This window comes from Pteropus alecto, unplaced genomic scaffold, assembly GCF_000325575.1.
Source record: "Pteropus alecto unplaced genomic scaffold, ASM32557v1 scaffold38, whole genome shotgun sequence".
Lineage (NCBI taxonomy): Eukaryota > Metazoa > Chordata > Mammalia > Chiroptera > Pteropodidae > Pteropus > Pteropus alecto.
In genome coordinates this window covers 4,812,027-4,838,346 of record NW_006442512.1, presented here as the reverse complement: position 1 = coordinate 4,838,346, position 26,320 = coordinate 4,812,027, and the positions used below count along the sequence as shown (strand labels likewise).

Below are 26,320 nucleotides of genomic sequence, written 5' to 3'. Positions count from 1 at the left end.
ATCTTACCTTTGTGAAAGTTTGCCAAACTGTTTTCCAAAGTGATTATAATATTTTACATTCCTGTCAGCCATGTATGAGTTCCAATTGCTCTCTCTCTCTCCAACACTAGGTTATTCTAAATCTTTTGCATTTTTGTATCGAAAATGGTATTGAATTTTTATTTTACTTTCCAATGGTTCACTGCTAATATATAAAAATACAGTTAATTTTTGTATATTGACTTTACTATATTCCCTTATTGGTTCTAGTAGTTTTTCTGTAGAATCTATAGGCATTTCTGTGTACACAATCATGTCTATAAAAAAATGACAGTTTATCTTTCTTTTAAACTTCTATGAATTATGGTCTTTATTGCACTAATTAGGATCTCCAGTACAATGTTGAATAGAAGTGTTGAAGAATGGAGTCCTTTTCCTGTTCCTATCTTGGGTGTAAAGCTTTCAGCCCTTGAATATCAGCTATTCTATAATTGGCAATTTATTCATGGCTGCAATTTATTAGGTTGAGAAAGTAAGTTCCTTCTATTCCTACTTTGCTGAAAATTTTTATCATAAATAGATGTCGATTTTTGTCAACTGTTTTAAATCTAATAAGATGATCATTGGAGTTGTCTCCCCTATTCTTTTGATGCGAATTGCATTGACTGATTTTTTAATTTGAAGCCAACCTTGCATTACTAAGCTAAATTATATTTGGACATGATGTATTGTTCTTCTACTATATTGCAGGATATGTTTGCTAATAGTTTGTTAAGGATATTTGCATCTATGTTCACAAAGGATATTGGTTTGTAATTTCTCTTCTTCAGTCTTTGGCTAGTTTTGGTAATAAGGTAATGCTTAACACATAACATGAAATGGAAAGTGTTCCCTAGTCCTTTCCTCTTGAAAGAGCTGTGTAACATGCATTTTTTTTCTTGTGTGTTTGATAGAATTTTTAAGTGAAGTCATCCGGGCCTAGAATTTTCTTTGTGAAAGGATAATTACAAATTCAATTTCTTTAATAGATACAGAGCTAACAGATTTTCTGTTTCTTCTTGTATTAGTTTTGATAGCCTATCTCTTTTCAGTTCTAGAATTTCCATTTTGCTTCTTTTTTAGTTTCCTCTCCTATGCTGATTCCCTACCTCTTTATTCATTATTGCTATATTTTCCTCTTTTAACATATTTATAATAGCTCCTTTAAAGTTCTTGCCTGCTAATTCCAGCTTCTGGTCATCTTGGGGTTGGTTTTTACTGATTCCTTTTTGTCTTGATTATGGATCACACTTTCTAATTTCTCCACATGACTAATATTTTTTAATTTTATACTGGACATTTTGGAAGATGAATTCTGCTACCTTCTTCCAAAGCATGATAGATTTTGTTCTAACAGCCAGTTAATTTGGATGGACTCAAACTCCAAATTTGGTTTCTACTAAGATGAGTAGCAGCTAAACTAAAGCTTCCAACTGCTGCTTTCTACTGGGCCCTTTGAGGTCTCTCCACGCAATACATGTGTAGTTCAGTGATTAGTCAAAAATTTAGGTAGAATTCATAAGCAGCTTTTGGTCTCTCTCCTGAGTGGTTTCCACTTTTCCATGATTTGCCCCATCATTTTTCACTCTAATAGCCCTTAATTTTTCACCTCTGACTCCTCAGGCCAGTAAAACTACAGTTTTCTGCTGCCCTTCACAGTATGGAATGGAGAGTACACTCAGGTAGAAAAATGCATAAAGTATATCTCGTCCACTGCAGTTCACCTCTCTCAAGGTTGATTCTCTATTTCTACCAGCTTTTGATACCCCAAGATCTCTCAAAGTTGTTTCGTATATTTTTCCCAAAATTTATACATGTTAACCATGGGAGGGTTAATTTGACACAAGCTTCCTCATCACTAAAAGAATAGGAACTGTTCTGTTTTCTTGGGGAAATTTAGGAAGATTAAAAAAAAAAAAAAATGACGCCCTCACCACCATCAGCTCTCCAGAATTCCCATAGAATATTTTTAATGGAACAAACTTTACATTCACACACTCTTGACATGTCTCTCTTCTCTCACCTAAAGCCCAATGGTTTTTACTTGTGTATCCAATTAAGTTTAAAATTAAGTTTAAGTATAAAAAATAAATACTGCTAGATAAACCATCCATAGAATATTTAAAATAGAATTTAAACATAGAATAAACTAAAATTCTTGATTGTGACCTCAAATGCCTTACACCAGGGGTCTCCAACCCCCAGGCCTCAGACTGGTACTGGTCCGTGGCCCATTAGGAACAGAGCCCCACAGCAGGAGGTGAGTGGTGGGTGAGTGAGAGAGGCTTCATCTGTATTTGCAGCCACTCTCCAGTGCTAGCAACACTGCCTCAGCTACACCTCAGATCAACAGGCATTAGATTCTCCTAAGAGCAACAGTCCCTGGTGTCAGAAAGGTTGGGGACCGCTGCTTTACATGGTCTGGTCCTGTACACGGCTCCAATCTCATCTCTTATCATTCTCTTCCTAGTTCATTATCTTCAGATATCCTAGCTTCTTACCCTTCCTTAAATACCAGAGCATTTGCTGTTCCTGTTATTTGGAATGCTCTTCTCTCAGATAGTTACATGGTTGCTCCTTCTGATCATTCAGTTCTCTGATCATATATTGTCTCCTTGAAGAGGCCTTTTCTGATTAACCTTAAAGAGCAAACCCTCTCTCCCATCTCAATTATGTTCTAACATCTTATTCTGCTTTACTTTCTTCAAAGTACTAGTCACTATCTGAAATTATTCATTCATTTCCTTGAGCTCATTGTCTGGCTCCCCACTAAAAGATAAGAGCCAAGAGGGCAGGATCTTTGTATACCTTGTTTGCCAATGTATCCCTAGTGTCTAGAATAGTTTGCCTGGCACAAACTATGTTTAATAAGTTTTTATTGAATAAACAAATGAAGAATGATATAAGAGGTACTGAGGTAAATCTAACTTTTTCCCCATTAAACGCGTCTGGTAGTAAAATAAATTAAGATAACAATATGTTATGCATAAACAGTACTTTATAAACTATAAGTATCCTATATTTAAAATAAAGCCAGTGTTTTGTTTTACTTTACAACAGTAAAACATTACACAATACATTATAAAATCATATGAATCAACAAACTATGTATTCTCAATTGGTAAGAGGGGAAAAAACCTAACTGAATAGTAAAAAAATTAATCAATCAATCAATCAATAAAGTGCTGTTAGGGCTGTTAAAGTTGTATAACATGTAGAAATGAAGTAAACTCATGGCAGTGAAATTTGGGGATGAGGGGCATGTAACATTCATTATGGTTTGCATTAAGGAGATAGGCTGCTTCACATCTCAAAGAACAAGTAGTTACTGATAATATTTAGCTTCAGAAGATTTACATCTTAATTTTAAAACATGATGCTCTCTTAAAACATTAAACAGTCAACTTAAATTCAAGCCAAAGCAGCATTAATAATAATGCTATGTGTTTACACAATCATTGTCCAGGCTCACAACTTCTATTAATATTTTGTTTATTTTATTATTATTTGTATTAAAATGAAGTCAGACATGAAATTAGCTTTGGAAGGAAATCACTTTGGTGTATTATTTAAACCTTCGAGGATAAAATGCATGCAGGTTCTTCCAACCATGCAGAACTAACAAGACATGTGAGGTGTAAAATGGACATTTATTTTTATTATTTTCCATAGAAGACCAGAGTTATAATTATAAGTTTCTCAGAAACCATTTTTACAAATTACTTCATGGTAAAAATTGCCATAGAAAGTTTCCTGGTGAAGAGCAGATGGGTCAACTGAGTTTCACATGCTTATTTCCCAAATGTAGAATTCAGTAGAGTGGTACTGATAGAGGAAAACCTAATTCTTAAAATGGGGATATAAAAGTATTAGAAATATAATACTTTTTTTTGCATGTTAACAATTTCAATCTGAATTAATCAAGCTAATTTGTTATAATAGGAACTAATGCAAATAGATTTCATTAACAAGGTAATCTAAGTATATGAAATTATATTTAAATTGATTCCCCTTGAACATTTTCTATAAAAGCCATTACTTCACTAGAAATGCTCATAGGGATGATCCATAGATCTAATAGTATTATAAATGGACAAACTAATAAATAAATAAAATAGACAATAATCAAGGGTAAATGTCCTGGCTTTACCCAAATCATTTAATAGTATCAGACTTAGTTGTGCTCACTATTATTGCTCTTTATCTTCAAATTATTTAGAAGAATGACATTCTAACTCATGAATGTCAAATAAGACCTATTTGAGTGTTGCTTCTGAACTAAGCTTCAATATTCAAAGCTTAATCTTCTTCTGGGAATGTTGCTATTGCGATTTTATTTTATAGCCTGATTTCCACTAAAAAGATTAAAAAAAAAAAAAGGTGAAAGGAAGGGGTGAGAGTTGTAGGCAGGATTATTTTCATTATCTTGGCAGTCAGGTAAAATTTTGCCTTAGAGCTAAACAAATTTTGTTGATACTCAACTGTCAAACTATCTTGAAGTGAAAGATTTGCAAGAGCAAAGAGATAATTATGTGAGCCAAGATTTGAAAACCTATAGCACATCAAATCGTTTGGTGTGCTTTTAATAGGTCTCTTCTTTCACTTGCACAGCTACATAAGACAATTCACTCTGTTCACTCTTGATATCCCAGTCTGAATCTGTTTCTGAGTCACTGGAGCAAATGTCAAAAACAGAAGAAGTTCTAGACCATAATTCATCAGTCTGAGTAGCTGCATTACACAGCTGTTTCCCAAACACTTTCACTTTGGCCTGAATACCTGAAAGAGAAAAAATACAATTACCTATGAATTAGACTTAGCTTTTCATATATCTTTCATATACAAAGATCAATTCAATTGATCAATCCATTGAAGAGTCAAAACATACCCACACTACAGTGAGGGGGCCTTTTCAGAGAAATTTGTGCACTTTTATGCACTGGGCCTTCTTTACAGTGAGTAGGTACTGAAGTTACATCATTAGATCGACTATCAGCATGGACTTGTGTTTGTATAACTTCATTTTCACATGTAATCTAAAAATATAAATCACAGGAGAATTATATCAAAGGTAAGCCTACCTTATATGGTTCTATCTTTCAAAAGTTACAAGCAGTAAAAGAGCATAGATAATACTTTTCAAGGTCACATTAGGAAGGCTGGACTTTGAACTCAGGAAATGCTCTACAGTTCAAGTTCTTAAGGATTCTGCCATACTGTTCCTCACTATTTTTAAATCAGAAATTGCTAAGCATTCTGGCCAAGTAGAAATCTATAAGCCATTAAGCTCTTGGCTTACAACCCATTATTTTTTCCCCAAAACAACAGTTGGTAGAGGTAATACTACTAGTAGTAAATTATTAGATATCATAGCAGTAGCGTTATTCTAGAAAACCAAATAATCAGTCCTTTATACCTTACAGAGAAATACTTAATAAGATAATATGATTGGCTTTAGTGTTTTAATGCTTTCCTGAGAAAAATTACAACATGAAATGAAATTTTGATTTGTGGGGGAAGTAAGAAATAGAAAAAGAGATTCAGATACTTAGAAAGTAACATAAGACTGAGTACTTAGAAATTATGTGGAAGAGGCTAAGAAAAGATATCTGAAAAATATAAGAGGGTCTGTGGGAAGAAAAAATAAGAAGCAAAAGAGAAATGATAACAAAATTATAGTTCTTTGCAATTTTACCTATGGTACTGGTAGTAGCAACTGCCTTCAGACTTCTGAAAAAATATTTTAGTGGGCATCTTTGATTACTGTAATGCAGGCTATTTATACCCACGTTGAAGAAACACTGTGAAGAAACTTTTGTGAAGAGTCCCTTTGTAACATGAATAATTACATTTGATATTGCTGAAGACCTAAAATTTTGTCTTATCTTTATTTGTGTTTATAAAATTATGCCTAATTCCACTGGCTACATCTACTTCTAAGCCAAGCATTATAAAGTCTAGAATAAGTATATATTCCTTTACAAAATAGATATATGCCTGATAAAGTGGAGTTTTAGTAATTTAATCAGACTTTTAAAAATAATTTTTGTTCCCTTTATAATACATTTTATCACTGAGAAAATTACATCATACAGAGAAGCAAAAAATAAACAAGAAACCTCTAAAAATTAGTCAAAATCTTATCATCCAGAGATAATAACTTTATATTTTGATATACTTTTTGTCTTTTTCTATGCATTTTTTAAAAAATTGGGATCATATTTTATAATCTATTTCCCCTTTAATATATCATGTTTCTATATTATTAAATATTCTACATCATAATTTATGGCTGCAAACAATCTGCTGTACAGATATACTGTAATTTATTAAAACCATATTATTGGAAATCTTTAAACATAAATCTTTTGTGTGCATATCTCATTATTTCTTTATATTAAAAAGTTAAGAAGCAGAATTTCCAGGTATGTATTAATCAACTAGAACATGAGTGAAAAAGTAAAACATATAATGTTAATTGTAGTGCCACAGGAAAAGAGAGAGGAGCAATATTTGAACACATAACATCTGAGAATTTACCAAAATGAGTAGAAGGCATTAAGACTTGTTTTACAAAAGCATCATTTGTATTTATCAAAATAAAAACAAAGGAAACCATATCTATGCACATTACAATAAAGCTGGAAACCAAAGAGAAAAACTTAGGGGCAGCCAAAGGAATAAAGATTCATTCTCTTCAAAGGGGCAACTTAAGACAGAGTAATGCCTAAACCCTATGGGTACAAAAGATTGAAAGTAAAAAGATATAAAAATATGTACTATGCCAATACTAACCTAGAGAAAGCTGGTATTGTTATATCAGTACTATATAACTAACGTAGCTTCAAAATATATAACACAAAATTATTAGAATTGTTAGACTAAATATATAAATTCAAAATCATAGTGGATGATTCTTAACATACCTCTCTCAGTAACTGATACAATAAGTAGACAAAAATTCCATAAAGATATAGGAAATTTAAACATGTTTAATAGATGTATGGAACATCGTACCCAACTGCAAGAACACAAATATATTTCAAGTGCATATGGAACATTTATAAAAACCGACATATGTTAGGCCTAATAAAAGCTTCAATAAATTTCAGAGATTAAATCCACATATTGTATAGTCTCTGTACACAGTGTAATTGACCTCGAAATCTATAACAAAAATATAACTACAAAATGGATGTATGTTTGGAAAATTTAAAATATACTTCTAAATAACCCATGAACAAAAGATAAAATTACAGTGGAAATTAGAAGATATTTTATATATCTAAAACTTGTAAGATTTGGTTAATGCCTGCTTAGAAGGGAATTTATGGTCTTAAATGCACATAATAGTATAGAAATATTATTTAGGCTTGACTAATTTAGATTAGAATTAACATCATACAAAAATATTACATAAAATATTTCTAATATGTCCCCATTTCAGGAGCTTTTTTTTTTCCCCCTCTAATAATACCACCCACCTGAATTCTACATTTGGGAAATAAGCATGTGAAACTTAGTTGCCTCATCTGCCATTCACTATAAAAATTCTGAACATCGATGATCTAATTTAACTCCTCGAGAATTTAAGGAAGAACAGCAAATAAAGATTTAAAAAGTAGAGGGACCAAGAGAGAACTGTAATGTAAACTCAGGACTTTGGGTGACAATGATGTGTCATTGTAGGTTCATCAGTAGTAACAACTGTACCACTCTGGTGGGGGATGCTGATAATGGGGGAGGCTACACAGTTGTGAGAGCAGGAGGTATATAAGAAATCTCTCTACTTTTCCTTCAAATTTGCAGTGAACCTAACACTATTCTAAGAAAATAGCTTGAAAATAATTTTTAAAATATTCAAATCTTTTTAAAAAATATAAGCAGTTAGGCAAAGTTGGAAATATTTGGTAATTCAATATTTTGTCTTCACATAAGCAAGTTAGTTATCCTTAACATATTCTTTGTGTGAAATACCACATCTGAATGTATATGGATATGTGAGTGTTAAATGAAGTTTTCATTTTTTAACAAGTCTGATTAATGAAAAAACAGATATGAAAAGGTCTATATTAATCATTTATCTCAGTAATGTATAAATCGAACCTATTAAAAAAATTGAAGCTGAAAAAAATAAGTATATGGAAGGAAATAATAAACAATATAAATGAAAAAGAAAAATATACCAGAGAGATCAACAAGGCAAAGTTCATTTTTTGCAAAGATTAATAAAAATTGATAAACATCTGGTGAAGCAGATCACAGAAAAAAACAGAATAAAAAAGCAAAATTTACTACAGATCATGCAGAATTTTAAAATATAAAAGATTATCATGAACAACTTTGTCAATATATTTGAAAATTTAGATTAAACTGACAAATGTTTAGACAAATACAGTTTATCAAAATGGATGTAAAACAAAACAAAACAAAACTCCGAATAACCCTATAACTATTAAAGAAATTGAATCCATCATTTAAAATCTTACCGCGAGGAAATCTCTAGGACTAAGTATCATTATCAGTGAATTCAAACAAATATTAATACTAAATTTATTAGTGAATATATAATGCCAATTTATAGAAACTTTTCCAGAGAATGATAAAAGACGGAACAACTCCAGACTGGTCAGCATAATCTTGATACTAAAACCTGAGAAAGGCATTTCAGACAAGATTGGGCATGTTCAGAGTGTTATGGCTGTAAACATGAGGAAGGCATTTCAAGAAAGAAAATGTATAGACTAATTTTGCTTATGAACACAAATGGAAAAATCCTGCACAAAACTTTAGCAAATCAAATTGAGCAATATATTAAAAGAATAATACACCTTGACCAAATTGGGTTTATTTCAGCCATGCAAGTTTGATTCTATATTTCAAAACCAGACAATATAATTCCCCACATTATGAGAATAATAAACAAAATATATGATCATAAATAGCTTCAGAAAAAGCATTTGATAAAATTCAACATCACTTATGATTTAAATCTGTAGCAAAAGCAAAAAATAGGGAACATTTCTTTATTATAAAGAGTAGCTACAAAAAGAAACTATAGAAAAATCTTATCAAATCGTGACATATTAAATAAAGTCTTTCTCTCTGAAAATAGGAATGAGAAGGGGTCTCCATCACCTCTTCTGTTCCCCACACTGTACTGGAGTTTCTAGTGCAACAGGAAGAATAAGAAATAAAAGCACGAACATCAAAAACTATTTGCAGATTTTTATACATGTAGAAAATCCAAAAGAATCTGCAAATTATTATAATAATAAATGAGTTTAACAAGATTTCTAGATACAAGGTCAACAAAAATCAATTTATCTACATATATTTATAGAAAAAAAAATTTAAATAATACTAATTATAGTAGCAAAAACAACAACAAAAATAAATCTAAAAACCTCCATGTAGAATGCCATAAAATGTTTTTAAGAGAAATATAAAAACCGAAATAAATGGTGGGATACACTATATTGGAAGAATCAATATAGTCAATATGTCCTTTCTCTCCAATTTGCTTATAAATATGATGCGGTCCAAATCAAATTTCCAGTAGATAATTTGTAGAAATTGATGAATTAATTTTAAAATATACCTAGAAATTTAAAGGGCTCAAAATAGCCAAGACATCCATGACGATGAACAAGGTTAAGAATTATTATTGATTCTTAATGTAAGCCATAGTAATTAAGGCACTGTGATAATGGTGTGAAGACAGGCAAATAGATAAATGGAACAAAATAAAAACTGTGGAGAGGACTGGTCAAGATGGTGTAGAAGGTAGATGCTGTGTACGCTTCCTCTCGTTATTACATCAAAAGTATCACAAAACTACAGAGCAGCCATCACTGAGAAACACCTGAGATCTGGCTGAACAGAAATCCTACAACTGGGGACATACACAGGAGGTCACCTTGGGACTGGTAGGAGTGAGGAGCTATGAAACAGCCAGGTCCTACAGCCATGTGTGGCGGTTGAAATTCATTAGGGTTATCTTGACTGCAGAGCCCTCTCCCCACACTGAGGACTGAGGGGTTCCAGCCCCACACTAGGTTCCCAGCCTAGGGTTCCAGTGCTGGGAAAAGAAGTCCCCACAACATCTGGCTTTGAAAAATCAGTGGAGATTGTGGCTGAGTGAGATCTAGGGCTGCAGGAGTTGTAGGCGTTCCTCTTAAAGGGCCCGTATGTGGACTTACTCGCCGATGGACTCACTCATTGTGAGCTCCAGCACTGGAGCAGCTGCTCAAAGAGTGCCAGGAACTTATGGGGAGACACTGAGTTGTCAGGCTTCAGGGCGAGGGCTGGCAGGTTGGCTTTCTCTCAGACAGAGTATTGTCAGTATCCATTGTTCCTTTGTTGAGCCCTCCCCATTTCCAGTGTGTAGATGCAGGCCGCGCCATATCTGAGTCTTTATCAACCTGGATAACACAGGTAATTACCTGAGACTCTGCCTCTCCCAACTTGCGGTCCCACCCAAACTGCCTCCAGTAGTTTATTCCATACAAATGGCCTGTCTTGGCTCATGTAGTGGACTTTCTTAAAACCTCTCAAAGGCTCACAAAACCCAAAGAAGCAGCAGCTGGCCTCAGTGTGCCCTGCACCTCTTATTGCCCCAAGTTCTGCACCAGCAGAAGCTGGCCTCGGTTCTGGGCTTGGCCTCTCAAGGCACCTATAAGCCCAACATGAGTGGCAGCCATCTGCGGATTGCGTGGCGACTCTTACTAAGTGGCCCCAGAAATGCACAGGCTGCAGCTGAACTTGTCCTCCAGCTGGACCCCTCCCAGGAAGCCTCTGGGTGGGCACATCCAGTTTTCTGCTTGGACCAGAGCCACAGCACCACCCAGGGTAGTATCTGAGGAGGACACACCCAAAGGGCAGACTGGGCATGTACCAGAGCTCTCCTAAAGTGAATCCTGTTCTGTAGGGTCAGCCCTTCACCAGTCAATCCTCACAACTAATCAGCCCAAAGGTCAATCCCTCCCATCAATATGCAAACAATAACCAAGGCTCAACTATAACAGGAGGGCACCCACAACCCACACAAGGGACACACCTCAAGCACTTTGCTCAGATGACCAGGGAAGATTGTGCCACTGGGCCTTACAGACTACCTACTTCATAAAGCCACTCTACTGAGACTGGGAGACTTAGGAGTCTTATCTAACACATAGAAACAGTTACAAGGAGGCAGCCAAAATGGGGAGACTAAGAAACATGTCCCACATGTAAGAATACCAGGATTCTCCGGGTCAAGCTAGATAGGAGAGGGAAGGACCGTGACACAGGAAACATGTCAAAGGCATTAAGACCCGGGTTTCTATAGTATATGCTGTTTTTGAGTTACCTAGTGCTTTAGGGGCTTCATATTTGTTACAGAAAAAGAGAAGAGAATCTCCCCACCCCTCAATAGTGCTAACATAGAAACATATTTCTGCCAAAAATGGAATTATTTTATTATTATACTTATTTTACCTGTAAATCTGGCATATACCATTATTCCTTACTAAATGAAATAGGCAAAATACCAAAATACTGTTTAAAAACATATTAATTAATGAGTGATTATCTCTAGGGAGAGGCCTTGGTTGGAGCTGGGAGAGGGCAAGGCTAGGGCAAAAGGGTAGGAAAGATATTTATTTATTATTTATTTATTTATTTTAAATATTTGTTTTCTTTTCTATTTATTTTTTTATGATGACATTGGTTAACAAAATCCAATAAGTTTCAGCTGTACACTTTAACAATAAGGCATATATATATTTACACTGTATGTTCACTTCCCATAGTTAGATTTATTTCTGTTACCACATATTTGACAAAAAATATTTTTCACTTGATATTCTTTTGTGTCAATTTTACTTTGTATAATGTGTATGCATGACCTATTCAGATATATATGCATTGATTATTAAAAAATGTGGAAACAGACTTATGCATATATAGAAACTTGATTTATGACAAAGTTGACACTGCAGGGCAATAAGGAAATGCTAGTCTTTCCAATGAAAGATACTGCTTCTACATGGGGAAAAATGAAACTCTACCTCACATTCACAAAAATCAATTCTGAATGAGCTGTGGATCTTAATGTAAAAAGTAAAAGCGATAAGTTTATAAACAACAATATAGAATGCTTTAAGCATTAAGCATACAGAAAAAGATTGGTAAGTTGGCCTACATTGAAATGAAAAAGTACAGTATATCAGAAGACACTTATAAGACTAAAGAAGCAAGCCACAGTGGGAGAAGATATTAAAACATATTTAACTGACAAAAGACTTGTAGCAGAATTTAAGAACTTTAAATCAACAAGAAAAAGACAATCCAACAGAAAAATGGGTATATCATCAAGGAGGCTATCCAAATATTCAATTAACATTTGGAAAAGTGTTTTCTTACTAATTTAATTTACAAAATGAGACTGCAAAGCAAACCACCACCACACACCCTGCAAAAGAACTTAAATGTAAAAGACTGACAATCCAAGTGCAGACAAGTTATGTGGAACAATATAAACTCTCATATGCTACTGCTAGAGTGTACATTGGTACAAGTATTTTAGAAATCTACTTGGTATTATTTACAAAGTTTAATATAATACTATGTACCGGTAGTTCTAGGTAAATAACCATCAGAAATGTGTAGGCATATGAAAAGTACATGTAGAAGATTGTATATAGCAACATTACTTATAATAGCCCCCAACTGGTAACAACTCAAATGTACGACAGATTTAAAACTGTTAGTATGTTCATACAATGGACTGCTTTGTAATGATGAAAAACAAATTACTGCTATATGTAACAGAATGGTTGAATCTCACAAATATGTTGAACGAAGATGGAAGATGCCAGACACAAGAAATGCTACAGTATGATTCTATTCATATGAAGTTCAAAAAAAAGCAAACTTGGTTCCTCTGAGGAATTGGGAGGGGTTGGGGCTGGGGTGATATAGGAACTCCTGGGTTGCTAGTTATGTTCTATTTCTTTGACCTAGGTAGTGGTTATACATGTTCAGTATGTGATAATTTAATAACTTAAGATTTGTGCACTTTCTTGTATATATGCTGTATTTCAATTAAAGTTTAAAAGATGCAGTTGAATAAAAAAAACAAGGATGCAGATTTAACAGTTAAGGAAAAACAATAATCATTGCTTTGTGAAGCAAAATATCAGACACTGTACAATGCTCCTCAGAACGTGCTTTCTTCCTTGGAGGTGGCCAATAATCTTTCCTCAAGCTCCCTAAAGATAGGGACATTCGTGCTTATATTTATCTACATATAGCACAAGGCACCCAGAATGGTTTGCAATAGCCTGATACATGTAGAATGACTGGAAATTTGACTTTTAGTCAGTTGGTCCTAGAAATGGAAAGGAAAACAGCAAGTAGAGTTAGGAGCCAGTTGAGGCACAAGCAAACTTTCTTAGCAATGTTATTGAGGTTCTCAATCTAGACCAGGCCAAAAATTTATTACTATCAACTCTAAATAAACCTTTTATTTTTACCTTATATACTGTTAAACTACTATTAAAATTCATACATAACTCCACAAGTATATTAATGTAATATGGATTATTAGAAATGTTGGCTGGATATACTTACTAATTGGAAAACAGATTTGATATCTCTTCTGGACTTCTCAAGTTAGCTTTTGTTGTATTATAAAATCTTTGGTGTTATGTTACATTAGATTGACTTTTCTTCACCACAATTTTGATTAGGTGGTATTATTATGAGGGAAAAAATGGTGTAAAGGTGTGTGACACATGTTTATCTTTTACTATATATTTACATATAGATGTACATACATGTGCTTGGGTAAAGGGTGGGTAGGTAGTGATGGTGGACACGTGGTTCAAGGAAAGGACAGATGTCTTGAGTGGCATATAGCTTGGTGGGAAGGGAAACTGGCAGAGAATTGAAAATTCTATTATAGCACACAAAAATGTTCTTATAGTCACATAATCATTCCACAAATATTTATTGAATTCCTTATATTTGCAAAATATTGTTCTAGCTACTGAGAATACAATAATGAACAAATCAGATGTGATCCCTGCTCTCATGGAGCTTACATTCTAATGTGCGGAACGAACATTAAGCAAACTACATAATTATTTCATGACAACTGTGATGAGTGCTACTGAATTATATGTGCTATATGACATAGATGAAGAATGAGAGGATATAATTAGGGGATCAAAGGGGAAGGATGTTTGAGCTGGTTTTTACATAAAAAGACTTAAGTAATGATGATGGGGAACGGGAGTGGCATAATTCCAGGGTATTGCATGAAACAACGAAAAGGTCAGCGGGACTGGTGCACAGTGAGCAACAACAGTGGCCTTGGATAGAACAGGTGTGGTAGGTGAGGACAAAAAGCACGCAGGTACTTACAGATTGTGTTAATAATTTTGTTCTTTATCCTAGTGATTGCAAGATGACATTAAAGGGTCTTAAGCAACCACCACAATGTTTAAACAGGTTGGTACTGCAGAGTTTTGGTCTGGTAATCAGATCTAGAGCAAGGAAATTATCAGTCTCCTGGAATGGCTTCCTTACTCAGAAATTGTGAGTTTGGACTAGATGCACACTCAGGTTTTCTTCAGCTCTAAAGTTCTATGAATATTTTTATATATTCAAAGCCAAAATGTTAGTTACAGGTCACCTAAAACTTAAAAAAAATTTTTTTTTATTACAGTTGACATATTAGTTCCAGGTGTACAACATAGTGACTAGACATTTATATAACTTATGAAGTGATCACTCAGATAAGTCTAGTACCCATCTGACATACGGGGCACTTTTTGGTGTTCTCATTTGTAGAAATGAATACTTTTTAAATCCAATTAAGTGTCATAACCTAATCTATGTAACAGTGATAGAGCTGACCTTTCATTATCTCAAAGAAGGCTAGGAAATCTTTAAGATGGGAAGTGGGAAAGAAAAAGTAGTGACCAGATGCAAAATAAGTGTAATCAATACTTATAAGGATAAAGAAAGTAGGCAGATGAAAGCAAGAAGGGTTAAATTCATCTTACTAGGATCGTTTAATTTAAAGGTAGCTAGTAACAGTCAAAAGAGTTTAGGAGTGGGAAGGGATTAACAGCAGGCACCATCTTCAACAGTAGCTCTCCAACCCCCTCCCCCCACCATTTGACATATATCATTGACATTTCCTCAAGCTTGTGTAGTATGTTATGCAAAAAGTTTAAAGCACCCAATTCCTTGACATATGTTCAAATAAAACTTCCTATTTAAAAATTCTGACACGGAAGTGCCGGCGACTTTACAACCTGAAGGACAACAGTGAGAGCTTGTTTGCGTTTTCGGGGGAGGAGTACATAGGTGTTAATGCTAAATAGGATCTTGGAAATCCTTTAAAGTACACACCTAATTTTACAGGTAAGACACAAGGAAAACCTTCGAGGTGAGGTGACTTTCCCAAAGAGACACTAAGTGGAGAACCCAGCCACAGTCCGAAGGTCCTTCACCACCCTCGGTGGGCTCCTGGGTGTCCTTTTACCTGTGAAGCCGCAGCCATCTTCCTGGCTCGGAGGAGTGCATAGGACTCCGGACGCGGGACGGCCTCTGAATGCCTGACTGCCTGCGGCTTCCCTCGCTTTTCAGGGTCGCCCGCTTGGTCTCCCTCCTCTTCCGTCGTAGGTGCTGGGGAACACATACGATGCAGGGTGGGCACGGCGCCTGCCACGAGACTCAGGCGCTGGGAGAAGCGCAGGTTCTTCGGAATCACCGAAGAGACGTCAAAACAGGCCGGAGCGAAGTGGTCAGAGTAGATGACCGAGCGGTCATTGCCCCCGTACCAGTCGGCGCGGCGACCCCGCACGAAGCGGTCCCACAGCAGCCGCACGGTCTGGTCCTTGGGGAAGCGGAACAGAGACTTCCTGGACTTGGTGGTGTTGCCGCAGTGGGCGGCCACGCAGCAGGCCGGCATAGTGGTGGCCTTTGGAGCCGGGGAGCAGGATCTTCTGTCTTGCGCGCGGCAGTCGACGCCGCCTCGGGCCCGTTTCCTCCCTCTACCTCCGGCCACCGGAAGTGCGGAACTGAGGCCCTAAATGTGAGGGTTCCCAGCTCTAGGATGTCTTCCTCCTCTACTCCGCAGCCCTCCCTCAAGAGCAGTTGGCTACAGGCAGATACAAATTTCGCGCGGGCAGAGCTGAGGTGGGCCGTAAAGAGGCACGGACCGGAAGTGGTGGTTGTCATAGCTACTGAAGTGGCCAGCCTCTTTCCAGTCTCATTCTCCCTCTTCTTCCACTGTTTTTATGAGGCCAGGAAAATCGAACGAGGAAGGGCTGACATACTGGGCCCCCACAAACATAACCAGATGCTTTAATGACTGTGTCGGCCCGGAGATTTGGGAGAGGACCAGACCGGAAATGATTGTTTCCATAGTAACCCCTGAGCGGGTTGCCTGGGAGATGACCCCTTTCGGTCTCTCTGAATCTTTGCTGTATCGTCACTTCTAAGGCCGATCTAACAGATCCTGGACTGTCTCCTGCCATGATTCCCGGAAAATACCGCTCTGTTTCTGGCCGGGCTACGAACAACGTAGGTTGAGTCTCCTACTTTCCCTTTCTTTCCATTCGTATTGTCCTTTTCGTCTGGCGTCTTTGTCTTAGGTGATGTATTATTGAGACCATGACCTATGAATCTACTTAAGGTATTGTGTGACTGAGGCTTGAGATTTATAGACTGGACTAAGGCATTTGGAGGATTTTAATATTGTATGGTGGTTGCTCAAAATTCTTGTCCCAGATCTGGGCTTCCCAGAAGGTGGAGCTGGTCTGCTGTGAAAGGCTAAGATTCGTCTAAATTCCTTTAACAAGTTTCTTTTTTTTTTTTTGATTAAGAAAATAATTTACTAATAACAGCTTCTCTGACCTCCTTCACCTGCTCCTTTGAGATGTTTACTTAGGCCTGAAATGGCAAGTGTCAAAATCCTTAGATGCTAAGTAGAGGGCTAAATTGCTGCAGACATTTTGGAAAATAAATCACAGTGAAACCTTTTAATTCTTAGTTGTGATTTTATTTTTTCCAACAAATCAGTAGAACATGATCATATACCAGAAACAAAAAGCAAGCATTCTGTTTTATTATTCTATTTTTTTTGTGGGAGGATTTTATCTTTATCTGTACTATTTTGGGGAGGTGTGTTCGTTAAGAACATATTTTATGTTTTAATTTTTACATTGCAGGTGAACTGTGGGCTTCATCTGGTTATTCAAACATCATCCCTTCCTGAAAAAAACAAAGTAAGAAATAATAGCATGATTTAAAGAGTAGAGTATAACTGGAAATTTTAACTATATTTATTTTGGTCTCCAATCTAAACCTAATTTTTATTTTCTGCCTACATAAAGCCAAAAATCCTTTGTAAAAAACTGAATCTTATTTCACCAGTTGGAAAAGGTAAGGGTTTTTTTTTTCTTGACATTTGAACATTTCTTAAATCAGAATCCTTCTTAAAATTGATGGCATATTATAGCTCGATTGGGAAAGAATTTTCTTTCTTAGTAATGGATAAAATGATGGTATATATTACTACTAATGGAATCTTACAATAGGTAAAATGTGATAATTTAGGGGGACATATCTATACATTCCATTTAAAATCAGGGGAGAAAAATAGATTAGCAGTGGAAGTATATTAGGTTTAATGCTATTTAAACTTAAGATTATGAACATGATTCTTTTTTCCCAAACAGTTTACACATATAATATCTCTGATATTTCCATAATTTCTGGCTTTTGGTTTGATTTTTGACATTTGTGTGTTTTTCTTTCGCTCCTTTCTCATCTTAGCACTCACTAACTCACCTTCCACACCATTGTGTCTCAAGATACAATATAATTTTTCTACTGTGACCATGTTGTACACCTCCAACTATCACAATTCAGTTTTTTTTTTCTAAAGAAAGTCAAAGAGGCAGCAGTTGATTACGTTATATACATGAAAATAAATACTTGACAACTAGACCATTTGATCATCTTGGATAAATAACAGTTAGCTAGATTAATTGAAAATATTCCCTATTATAATTGGACATAATGTATTCCCTCCAAAGTTTTGCTAATTGATTTCACTGGATAAATCCTATTCTACCAGAGTGTTTCTAGGAATGATGTGCTTTATCCAAATTCTTTTCAAACAATTCATTTTCTCTTGTAGACATATGTTTTAAGAAAATACCATTAGCTTACATAATTCATAAGGAGATAAAGCAAATGCTATTTCAAAATGCATATTTAGGGGTTTTTGTGGTTAATCATGACAGATTGTTTGATTTGTAAAAATTCTCCTATCAACTAATTTAAAACCAATTTAGAGAAATCTCTTCTTAGAAGCTTTAGATATAAAATTTTACTATTTTGTTATGTTATAATTGGACTCTTAAAGGAATTCTAATAATAAAAATTGATTTTTTTCAACAGAATTTAGTTTTTATTGTATGTTTTTTGCTTTTATTTTTGAGACAGTGATTCTTTTAATGATTGTAATTGTGGTGAGGGTTTGAAGGAGTTAGAAGTGCCTCAGACTGAAGCATAGTTTCATCTGACCTTTTGAAACTGACTGTGTGTGTATGTGTGTGTGGTAAAATACACATGACAAAATTTACCGTTTTAATTATTTTAAGTTATACAAATCAGTGGCATTAAATACATTCACAGTGTTGTATAGCTGTCAGCACTATCTAGTTCCAGAACTTTTTATCACCCAAAAGGGAGCCCCTATACCCATTAAGCAGTCACTCCCCATGTTCCCTATCCCACCCCAATGAAGCCACAAATTTACTTTCTCTCTCCATAGATTTTCTTACTCTCAATATATCATAAATGGAATCATACAGTATGTGACATTTTGTGTCTGGCTTCTTTCTTTCAGCATGGTGTTTTTTTCAAGGTTTATCTGTGTATTGATCAATTATTGCATGTTGTTTTATAACTATCTTTATTATTTATTGTTAAATTCTTATCCAAATTTTTTTTTCTCAAATAATGTTTTTTTTTTTTTAGGTTGAATTCAGGCTAAATAAAGAAACACCATCATTTCCTGGTCGACTCTTACAACATGACCTTGAAAGAAACTATTCAAGTAGGCAAGGTATTGTCAGTGAGTAGAGATCATATATGGTTTATCTTCACTGGGTAATATTGTTTAATAATATTGATTTTCTAGATCCAAATATACTTTAATTAAAAGTGAAATGGTTAATTGGTACCAAATTGTCTCGGTATTTGTTTAAATCAGAATTGATTTTACATACACAGCATAGTAGATGCTTTCTAATACAGAAAAAAAATGTTGTATTTAGTTTGAGGATGGGCTATGTACAAGAAAATGGGAAAGAATCTTTCAAATACTGTATAAGAACTTGGAAAAATGGCTAATTAGGGAACACAGATCTTTAGGAAACAGGGAAACAGGGAAGAGTGGAAAGTTAGGAGTGGAAAGAAACAGTCTCTTTCCTTTATTAACACATATAATTATAGATATTTTCTATCAAAGCCCTTAAACTTTAGTGTGCATCACCTGAGATCTTGTTAGGAATGCAGATTCTTAGTGCTCCCCTTGCCCTTTGCCCCTTCCCCATTCTGATTTTGTAGATTTTGGGTGGGATTTGGAAATGTGTATTTAAATAATTCTCAAGTGGTTCTGATGGATTTTGTAGATCTTGGGTGGTTTGTGGACAACTTTTTAAAAAATACTGCTTTATATCCTCTGGTTATATTGCTTTATTTTTTAGTTTAAGGAGATATTTCCTATTGTGCATTTTAGTTTTTATTTGGTTGCTAACAACTGTTAGCTATCTGTAATGTGCTAATATTAAGCACTACAGAATCCTTATGTATAGTACCATCCCTACCTCTTAGGAGTTTGTATGAGAGGGCTGATCAGTATAGGCCTCTCTAGATTATTCATCTCATTACTTCATGAACATGTGGCGATTCTGAATATTAGATTAGTTTTCTTTTTTTGTTTCATTACTTCTAGACCTTCTTCTTAGGCTCATATCTAATCTGACATGATTTTTCTCTTTCCTATGTCCTACACTCTTGTCTTGGCCAATTGCTGGACGCCACATCAACCTAACCATAGTTCCACAGTGCAGGAAACATCTGTCTTGCCTTCTTTGGTTTGGTCGATTACATATTCATCGAGTATGCACTATCTGCCAGTCACAGTATTAGGCACAGAGTTATAGATGCGAACCTGGAAGTTCTCAAGTAGGATTTCTTATGCTTGCATTGTGAGTTTCTTTCATATTTTTGATAACAATATCTTAACTTTTTTTCTAAATTGAGTCAAACTTAAATATTTTCCCAAGCTATTCTCAAGTTAGAGGAGGAAGTTGGTATACATATTTGTAGATGCCTGGCCAGGTAAATTTATTTAAGTGGGAAAGTATTGCCTGATATTTGCTAATGAGGAAATAATATGGAGGCACTGAATTTTGTGAATATGAGAGATGAATAAGGTGTTATATATAAATAGTGATCCATAAAATACAAATGAACTCTTTAGGGAAAAATAAAGCCATTTGTTTTTCATTAAAAGCTTTTATTCAGAATCATTCTCTGTGATAGGCTACTCACTTATACCTGGTTGTTTTCCAAATGTGCCTCCTCCATAGTTCCAGACAGTTTCATGGAAAGAACTCCACATAGTATGCAGCTGTCTTCTTGACTTTTGCTCACTATTCTACTTCCAAAGGCATAAAACTTTAGAAAAATTATAAGTAGCACTCTATTAGGAAAAGTATGGGGACTTCTATATAATAAATGGCATCCTAGCAGGGAGGGGGAAAATAAAAAAATAAAATGTTAAAAAATAAATAAATAAATGGCATCCTAATACCCAACCATCACAATTTTTAATTTTTTTCCATTTTTTCAAAATGAATCGAATATATATATGTATATATTTGACTGTTAAACAATACTGGTTTGAACTGCGTGGATCCACTTATATGTGGATTTTTTTTCAATAAATATACAGTCAATGCTTTGTATCCCTGGGTTGCACATCTGTGGATGCAACCAACCCGGAATGGAAAACAGTATTTTCAATCTGCTCTTAGGAAGCTATGGATGCCAAGGGTCAACTGTATGCATTGTTCTATGCCATTTTATATAAGAGACTTGAGCATCCATGGGTTTTGGTATCTGCTGAGGGTCCTGGAACCAATCCCCCACAGACATCGAGGGACTATTGAAGATTTTGGGGAGTCAAAAGTTAGACTTTGATTGCATGGGGGTTGGCACCCATTCCCCGCTTGTAGTTTGACATAAATTAACCAGTAGTACTCTTAGTCCAAAATAAAGAAACTCTGTTTTAGTTAGGCTGGTTTTAAAACTTGGTATGTGATTTCTTTTAGGCTTACAGATTATTGTTGAGAGTTAACCCCTGTATCCTTGAAATTTTGAAAGCATCGGATATTCCAGGGACTACTATATAGCAAAATCTCAGTTAACCGGGCCTTAGTTGATTAAACCCCTTAATTAAGAATTCTAAAATGTGTATATAGAGAGGAAGAGACAGTACTTGACTCTTACGATTGTGATAAATCACTAGAATATCTAAAATCAGGATTTTGGTTACCAAAACACTCTCAAAGGCAAGGCTGAGTGGACACATATATTTGACCATATACTGTATCCAGCCAGCCACCCATCCCTCCACCCAATCCATCCATCTTTCTTTCCATTCATTCACTCACCCATCTGTTCACCCAGTTATCTATCCATGTATGTAGGGTTCAGTGCAGTGAAGATTCTTACCAAATGTAGACCATTATGCCTCTAAATACTTTGAGATCCTAATTATGAAAGAATTCATAATTCAGCATTTTAATACTGAAATGCAAGAATTTCTGATTTTCTTTTTTAACAGAAATAATATATACAAAATAGATTTCCAATTAAGTCTTAGTAAATTGGAAAATCAGTTAATTTACTGATTGTCTACTGAACTTAGATTCTTCCAAGAATATAAAGGATGTAAAATGAGGTCTGTATCTCAAGGAACTTCTACATCTAATTGGGAAGCGAAGGACTGCATATCTGGTAAATTAAATAGTGATATATGAAACAAACAAGAAATATTTCAATTAAAATTTTGGCACATAGTAATGTAGTTTATATGTAGTATGAAACATTCTATATATACATAGGTGTTTGATATGTACATGTCTGTGTGTACGTGGGTGTTTATATATCCACATAAATATGTGGATGTTTCAAGTGCAGATCACTTGGATTCTCAGTCATTTAAACGATCTTTTTTGTTGATTTTAAGACCTTTCTACTTAATCAGTCTCATCTCTTGCTATTTATTGTAAGATGTATAGCACACTGATTATTATAGTAAGCTCATCATTTGGGTAGTGATTATGACTTCTGTGTATAATAGGAACCAAAAAATGTGAAGATAAAACTCTTTTACTTACTTACTGAATGTAAATAAAATTTTACTTACTGAATGTAAATAAAATTTACTGGTCAATTACTGCCTCTACATCCAAAGTCTTATAAAGTTTAAATTTGCCTCTTAAATTGAGAATTAGCTTGAAGTGTTCACAGAAGAATTTTAAAAACCCAACTCTGATACTAACAAGAAAAATCAAGGTTGTCTGTTGTTCAGAGTTTTTCCTTGATCATCTTTAGCTGACCAGTTAATCCTTAATCAGTTAATCCTTAGACTAGTTTCTGGTTGTTTTGATTTCCAAATCAGTTTATAGAATGATGGTTGCTTGGGTATCATGCTAGCAGCTGGTCATATCTCAAGTCCAGTTCCTTGTTAAACATCATGTCAATTCCGAATGCTTGTACTCTAGAACATCATTATTAGTTATCTTGATATTTTATGATATTCAGAAAAGTGGGATGTGAGCACTGGTTATTTTGTTCAAGAAGCTAGGTGTGTGATACTTGGGTTTATGCCATGCAAACCTGGAGAAGCTAGCAAATACCATTGCTTTCTAGCTCTTCAATACAATCTGTATGGAACTAAGTTGTCATCATATTGTCTGATGGCCTCCCAAAGATTATGTTAACATCCTAGATTTGGTTTCGTCTTTTGTTCATATTGGTCAGTTTAAGTAGCAGAATTCTATGGTAACCTTAGGTTCCATTTTACTGCTTATCACTCCCCTCAACATCAGTTGCTGCTTTCAGGAAATTTTCTCCTCATAGAAGAAGATATAGTAGAATTCCTCTGGTGTTCAAACTGTCACCTTTGACCTATTACTCCGATTTTACCTCTTTTCTGGATATTCCAAGCATCTCTTCTTGACCATTCTACATTCTTCTAGGTCTTTAGAATATATCTTAATATACTCTCCCCCTAAACCCATCTGTAACCATCTTCTTTAAGTGAAAAATAACCAGACACATTTATGTGTGAATATATTATTAGGTATTATTTTTTATTCTGTATTTTGTTTATGTTCTTCTATATAGTTTATTAATTTCATACTGGTTTGCCCACTAGATTGAAAGCTACCTAATGGCAGGAACAACATCTAACCCAGCGGTCCCCAACCTTTTTGGCACCAGGGACCAGTGAGAAATTAATGCCTGATGATCTGAGGTGGAGCTGAGGCCGTGATGCTAGCACTGGGGAGCGGCTGCAAACACAGATGAAGCTTCACTCACTTGCCTGCCGCTCACCTCCTGCTATGTGGCCGGTTCCTAACAGGCCAAGGACCTGTACTAGTCTGAGGCCCGGGGATTGAGGACCCCTGATCTAACCAACAGCCCATAGATCTAATGGGGGTGTTGTATGCCCTGTGGATCCTCACTATAAGAATATAAGATTTATTGACATCCACTTTGGTTCTGCAATATTCTCTATTAATAGTACCTGATCATACAAAAAAAATATAATGATGTGAGGTTTACATTTGCTATCCAAAACTACTTTCTCTGTATATCCTTTAGCAAAGTCATGTGTTTCGTAGCTTTGTGATAAACTTTTTGATATTTTGAAGGAGATGGAAGAGTAATAAGCCCTTCGCCTCGTAATAAATCATCATGCATCTCATCCACAACAAACGTGACAGAACTATGTGGGCTGGAAATGAAAACTACCATGAGCTCCTTTTCAGCATTTGGAGATTCTTCCATTCAGACACCTTCAAAGTCCAGAATCCGGCAGGGCTGTCATAGTGCTGGCCCAAATGTATCTGGTAATGAGGGACTATCATCTCAGTTATAAGAGAGTTAAAATTTAGTATTAGGAGTCAAATTATAAAGGGATAAAGATAGCACTAGAGTAGTTCTGTACTTTCAACAAATCTATAAGGCAAGGGAAAAATTATTTGTCATACACAGAACACATAGCTTAGGTTTGCAGAGGAAAGAAACAAATTCAAATTTAGTAGTTAATTTCAAATATGGAGAGCTATGGAAACTATACTTCCTAGAAAAGGTATTTGTAGGTGCCAAAGTTCTCCAAATATAAGGTGACTTTAGTTTTAAGGTTTTAAAGGTTTTTCTTAAGTAATTTGTATATCATTTTTAATAGGTGATCATATTAATTTGGTGAGCTCATCAATGCCATCATTTCCCATTCTCCACCGTTCTTCTGAAGAGAAAATTCTTTACTCGGACAGGTTGACCCTAGAAAGGTGAGGACAATTTCATTTATTTTACTTTTTTGACTAAAATACATAGACACGGTACAAGGTTTGAAAGGTTCGAGTCTAACGCCTCTTGTTCTCCAGCTATCCAGTTCTCCTACCTACTAGGTATAATCACTGTTAACAATTTTTCATTTATCCTTCCAGAGGTATGGGGAGGAATTTTACATCTATATAATATAAAAGAGCTTGATTATACTCTGAAAAAGTACTAAATACTTCTAAAATATGACATTGTTGAAAATGGATTTTAGGATAGGGAAAAAAACTTTACCATATAGTCCTCATACAGACTTCTGGGCCCTATCTAGTTAAATTCCCTGTTACCTCACTGACCTTGCCTCCTTCTAATCTCCTTCACTCACTCTGCCTCCTTGAATATACCAGGCATGCTTACCTCTCAGGGTTTTTGTACTTGCTCTTCCCTCTACCTGGAATGCTGTTCCTCCACATATCTGTAGGCTCACTCCCTTCCCTCCTTCAGGTTTTTACTCAAATGCCATCATCTCAGGGATGACCTTCCTTGGTTACCCTCTCCAAAGCTGCAAACCCTTCCACCCGGGTAGTCTCTAGCCCCCTTCTCTGCTTAATTTTTCTTCTTAGTACTTATCACCCTCTAATATATTAAATATTTTATCTATCAAGTTTATTATTTGTCTCCTCCTACTAGAATAGCTCAACAAACATTGGGAGTTTTGTTCAATTCTGAATCTCTAGCACCTAAAACAGCCTGGGACAGAATAAGCTCTCAATAAAAAATTTTTAAATGAACAAATATATTTAGGACTTGATCCCCATCTTTAAATCCAGGAAGGTACCTGCAATATAGTGGTGGATGAAGGATCCCGAACCTACTTTGGTGCTATAACTAGCAGAGAAACTATCTCGGCTGTGTATACCTTTAGCTTAGCAGTGCCCATTTAACAGCAAATTTTTAAGCAAACTTCTTAACCTAGCAGTGCATACCTGACAGCAAATTGTCATGGATCATTTATGTTTATATGTGAGAGAAAGCTCTTTGGAGGGTGTAACGTGTTTTGTAGGCAAAGTAACACTTGAGGGCAGTAACTGTCATGACGTCTTTGCAGTATTGTTGGTTTTTGAAATTCTAATGCTAATATTTTTAAGTTTCACAATATCATTTTAATGTTTTGAGAGATTTTATGATAATTTTTATCTCAGTCTTTAAAAGTTCAGCCAAGAATAGTAGCCTTTCAGTTCCATGTTACTTGAGAATAACAGGAGCCAGTATTTATAAGATTGTGGCTCCTGTTAGATTTATAACAAGTTAGGTACTTGCATTGTTGCTTGGGGTGACTTAGGCAGTTATGAAGATGATCCTTAGCACGTGGGCCTCTGGGGTGAAGAAGCAAACTTTGATCAGGTGGAGATATGCTTACCTAGGAAAAGTCAAGACTAAGGAAATTGACTCAGATTTAAAGGGTGGTTTTGAAATGGCAGGATCACAAAGATGTCATAAGGTTAGGCATAATTTGATCAGTACCAGGATGTACAGTCACAAAAGCTGGGCCAGCAGCAAGGCACTCAGGGATTATTATTTGAGAGCCAATTGGCAACAGAAGTGATTTTCAAAGGGAGATCTGCTATGCCATGCATTTTGTTAGCTG

At 35.3% G+C, this 26,320-nt stretch overlaps 2 protein-coding genes across 3 annotated transcripts in view; one reads left to right on the top strand and one right to left on the bottom strand.

The window, feature by feature from the left end:
* Positions 1 to 3,493: 3,493 nt before the first annotated feature.
* Positions 3,494 to 16,274, bottom strand: THAP10 (THAP domain containing 10). 2 transcript variants are annotated; one of them, XM_025040381.1, is made up of 4 exons: positions 15,855 to 16,274; positions 15,557 to 15,699; positions 4,907 to 5,054; positions 3,494 to 4,797 (listed from the first exon to the last, which is right to left on the bottom strand). In XM_025040381.1, the coding sequence occupies exons 1-4, from the start codon at positions 16,252 to 16,254 to the stop codon at positions 4,601 to 4,603; spliced, it is 888 nt and encodes a 295-aa protein (XP_024896149.1). In that variant the 5' UTR covers positions 16,255 to 16,274; the 3' UTR covers positions 3,494 to 4,600. The 2 variants fall into 2 exon arrangements, with proteins under 2 accessions (XP_024896149.1, XP_006922730.1); XM_006922668.3 differs by having other exon boundaries at positions 15,557 to 16,107.
* A 22-nt stretch (positions 16,275 to 16,296) lies between these two features.
* Positions 16,297 to 26,320, top strand: part of LRRC49 (leucine rich repeat containing 49) — a 128,023-nt gene continuing 117,999 nt past the window's right edge. Inside the window, 5 exon segments of the mRNA XM_015597741.2 lie at positions 16,297 to 16,599; positions 17,247 to 17,303; positions 19,066 to 19,153; positions 24,042 to 24,239; positions 24,578 to 24,680. Of these exon segments, the coding sequence (XP_015453227.1) occupies positions 16,552 to 16,599; positions 17,247 to 17,303; positions 19,066 to 19,153; positions 24,042 to 24,239; positions 24,578 to 24,680 (494 nt within the window). The 5' untranslated portion in view covers positions 16,297 to 16,551.

What these genes read in the sequence shown, in the direction of transcription:
- THAP10 (XM_025040381.1), bottom strand. Translation starts at nt 16,254, where the DNA reads ATGACAACCACCACTTCCGGTCCGTGCCTCTTTACGGCCCACCTCAGC. An exon ending in AGATGGCTGCGGCTTCACAG is followed by an intron (nt 5,055 to 15,556) that starts GTAAAAGGACAC and finishes TTATATTTTTAG; the next exon opens with ATTACATGTGAAAATGAAGT. An exon ending in GCCCCCTCACTGTAGTGTGG is followed by an intron (nt 4,798 to 4,906) that starts GTATGTTTTGAC and finishes TTTCTCTTTCAG; the next exon opens with GTATTCAGGCCAAAGTGAAA.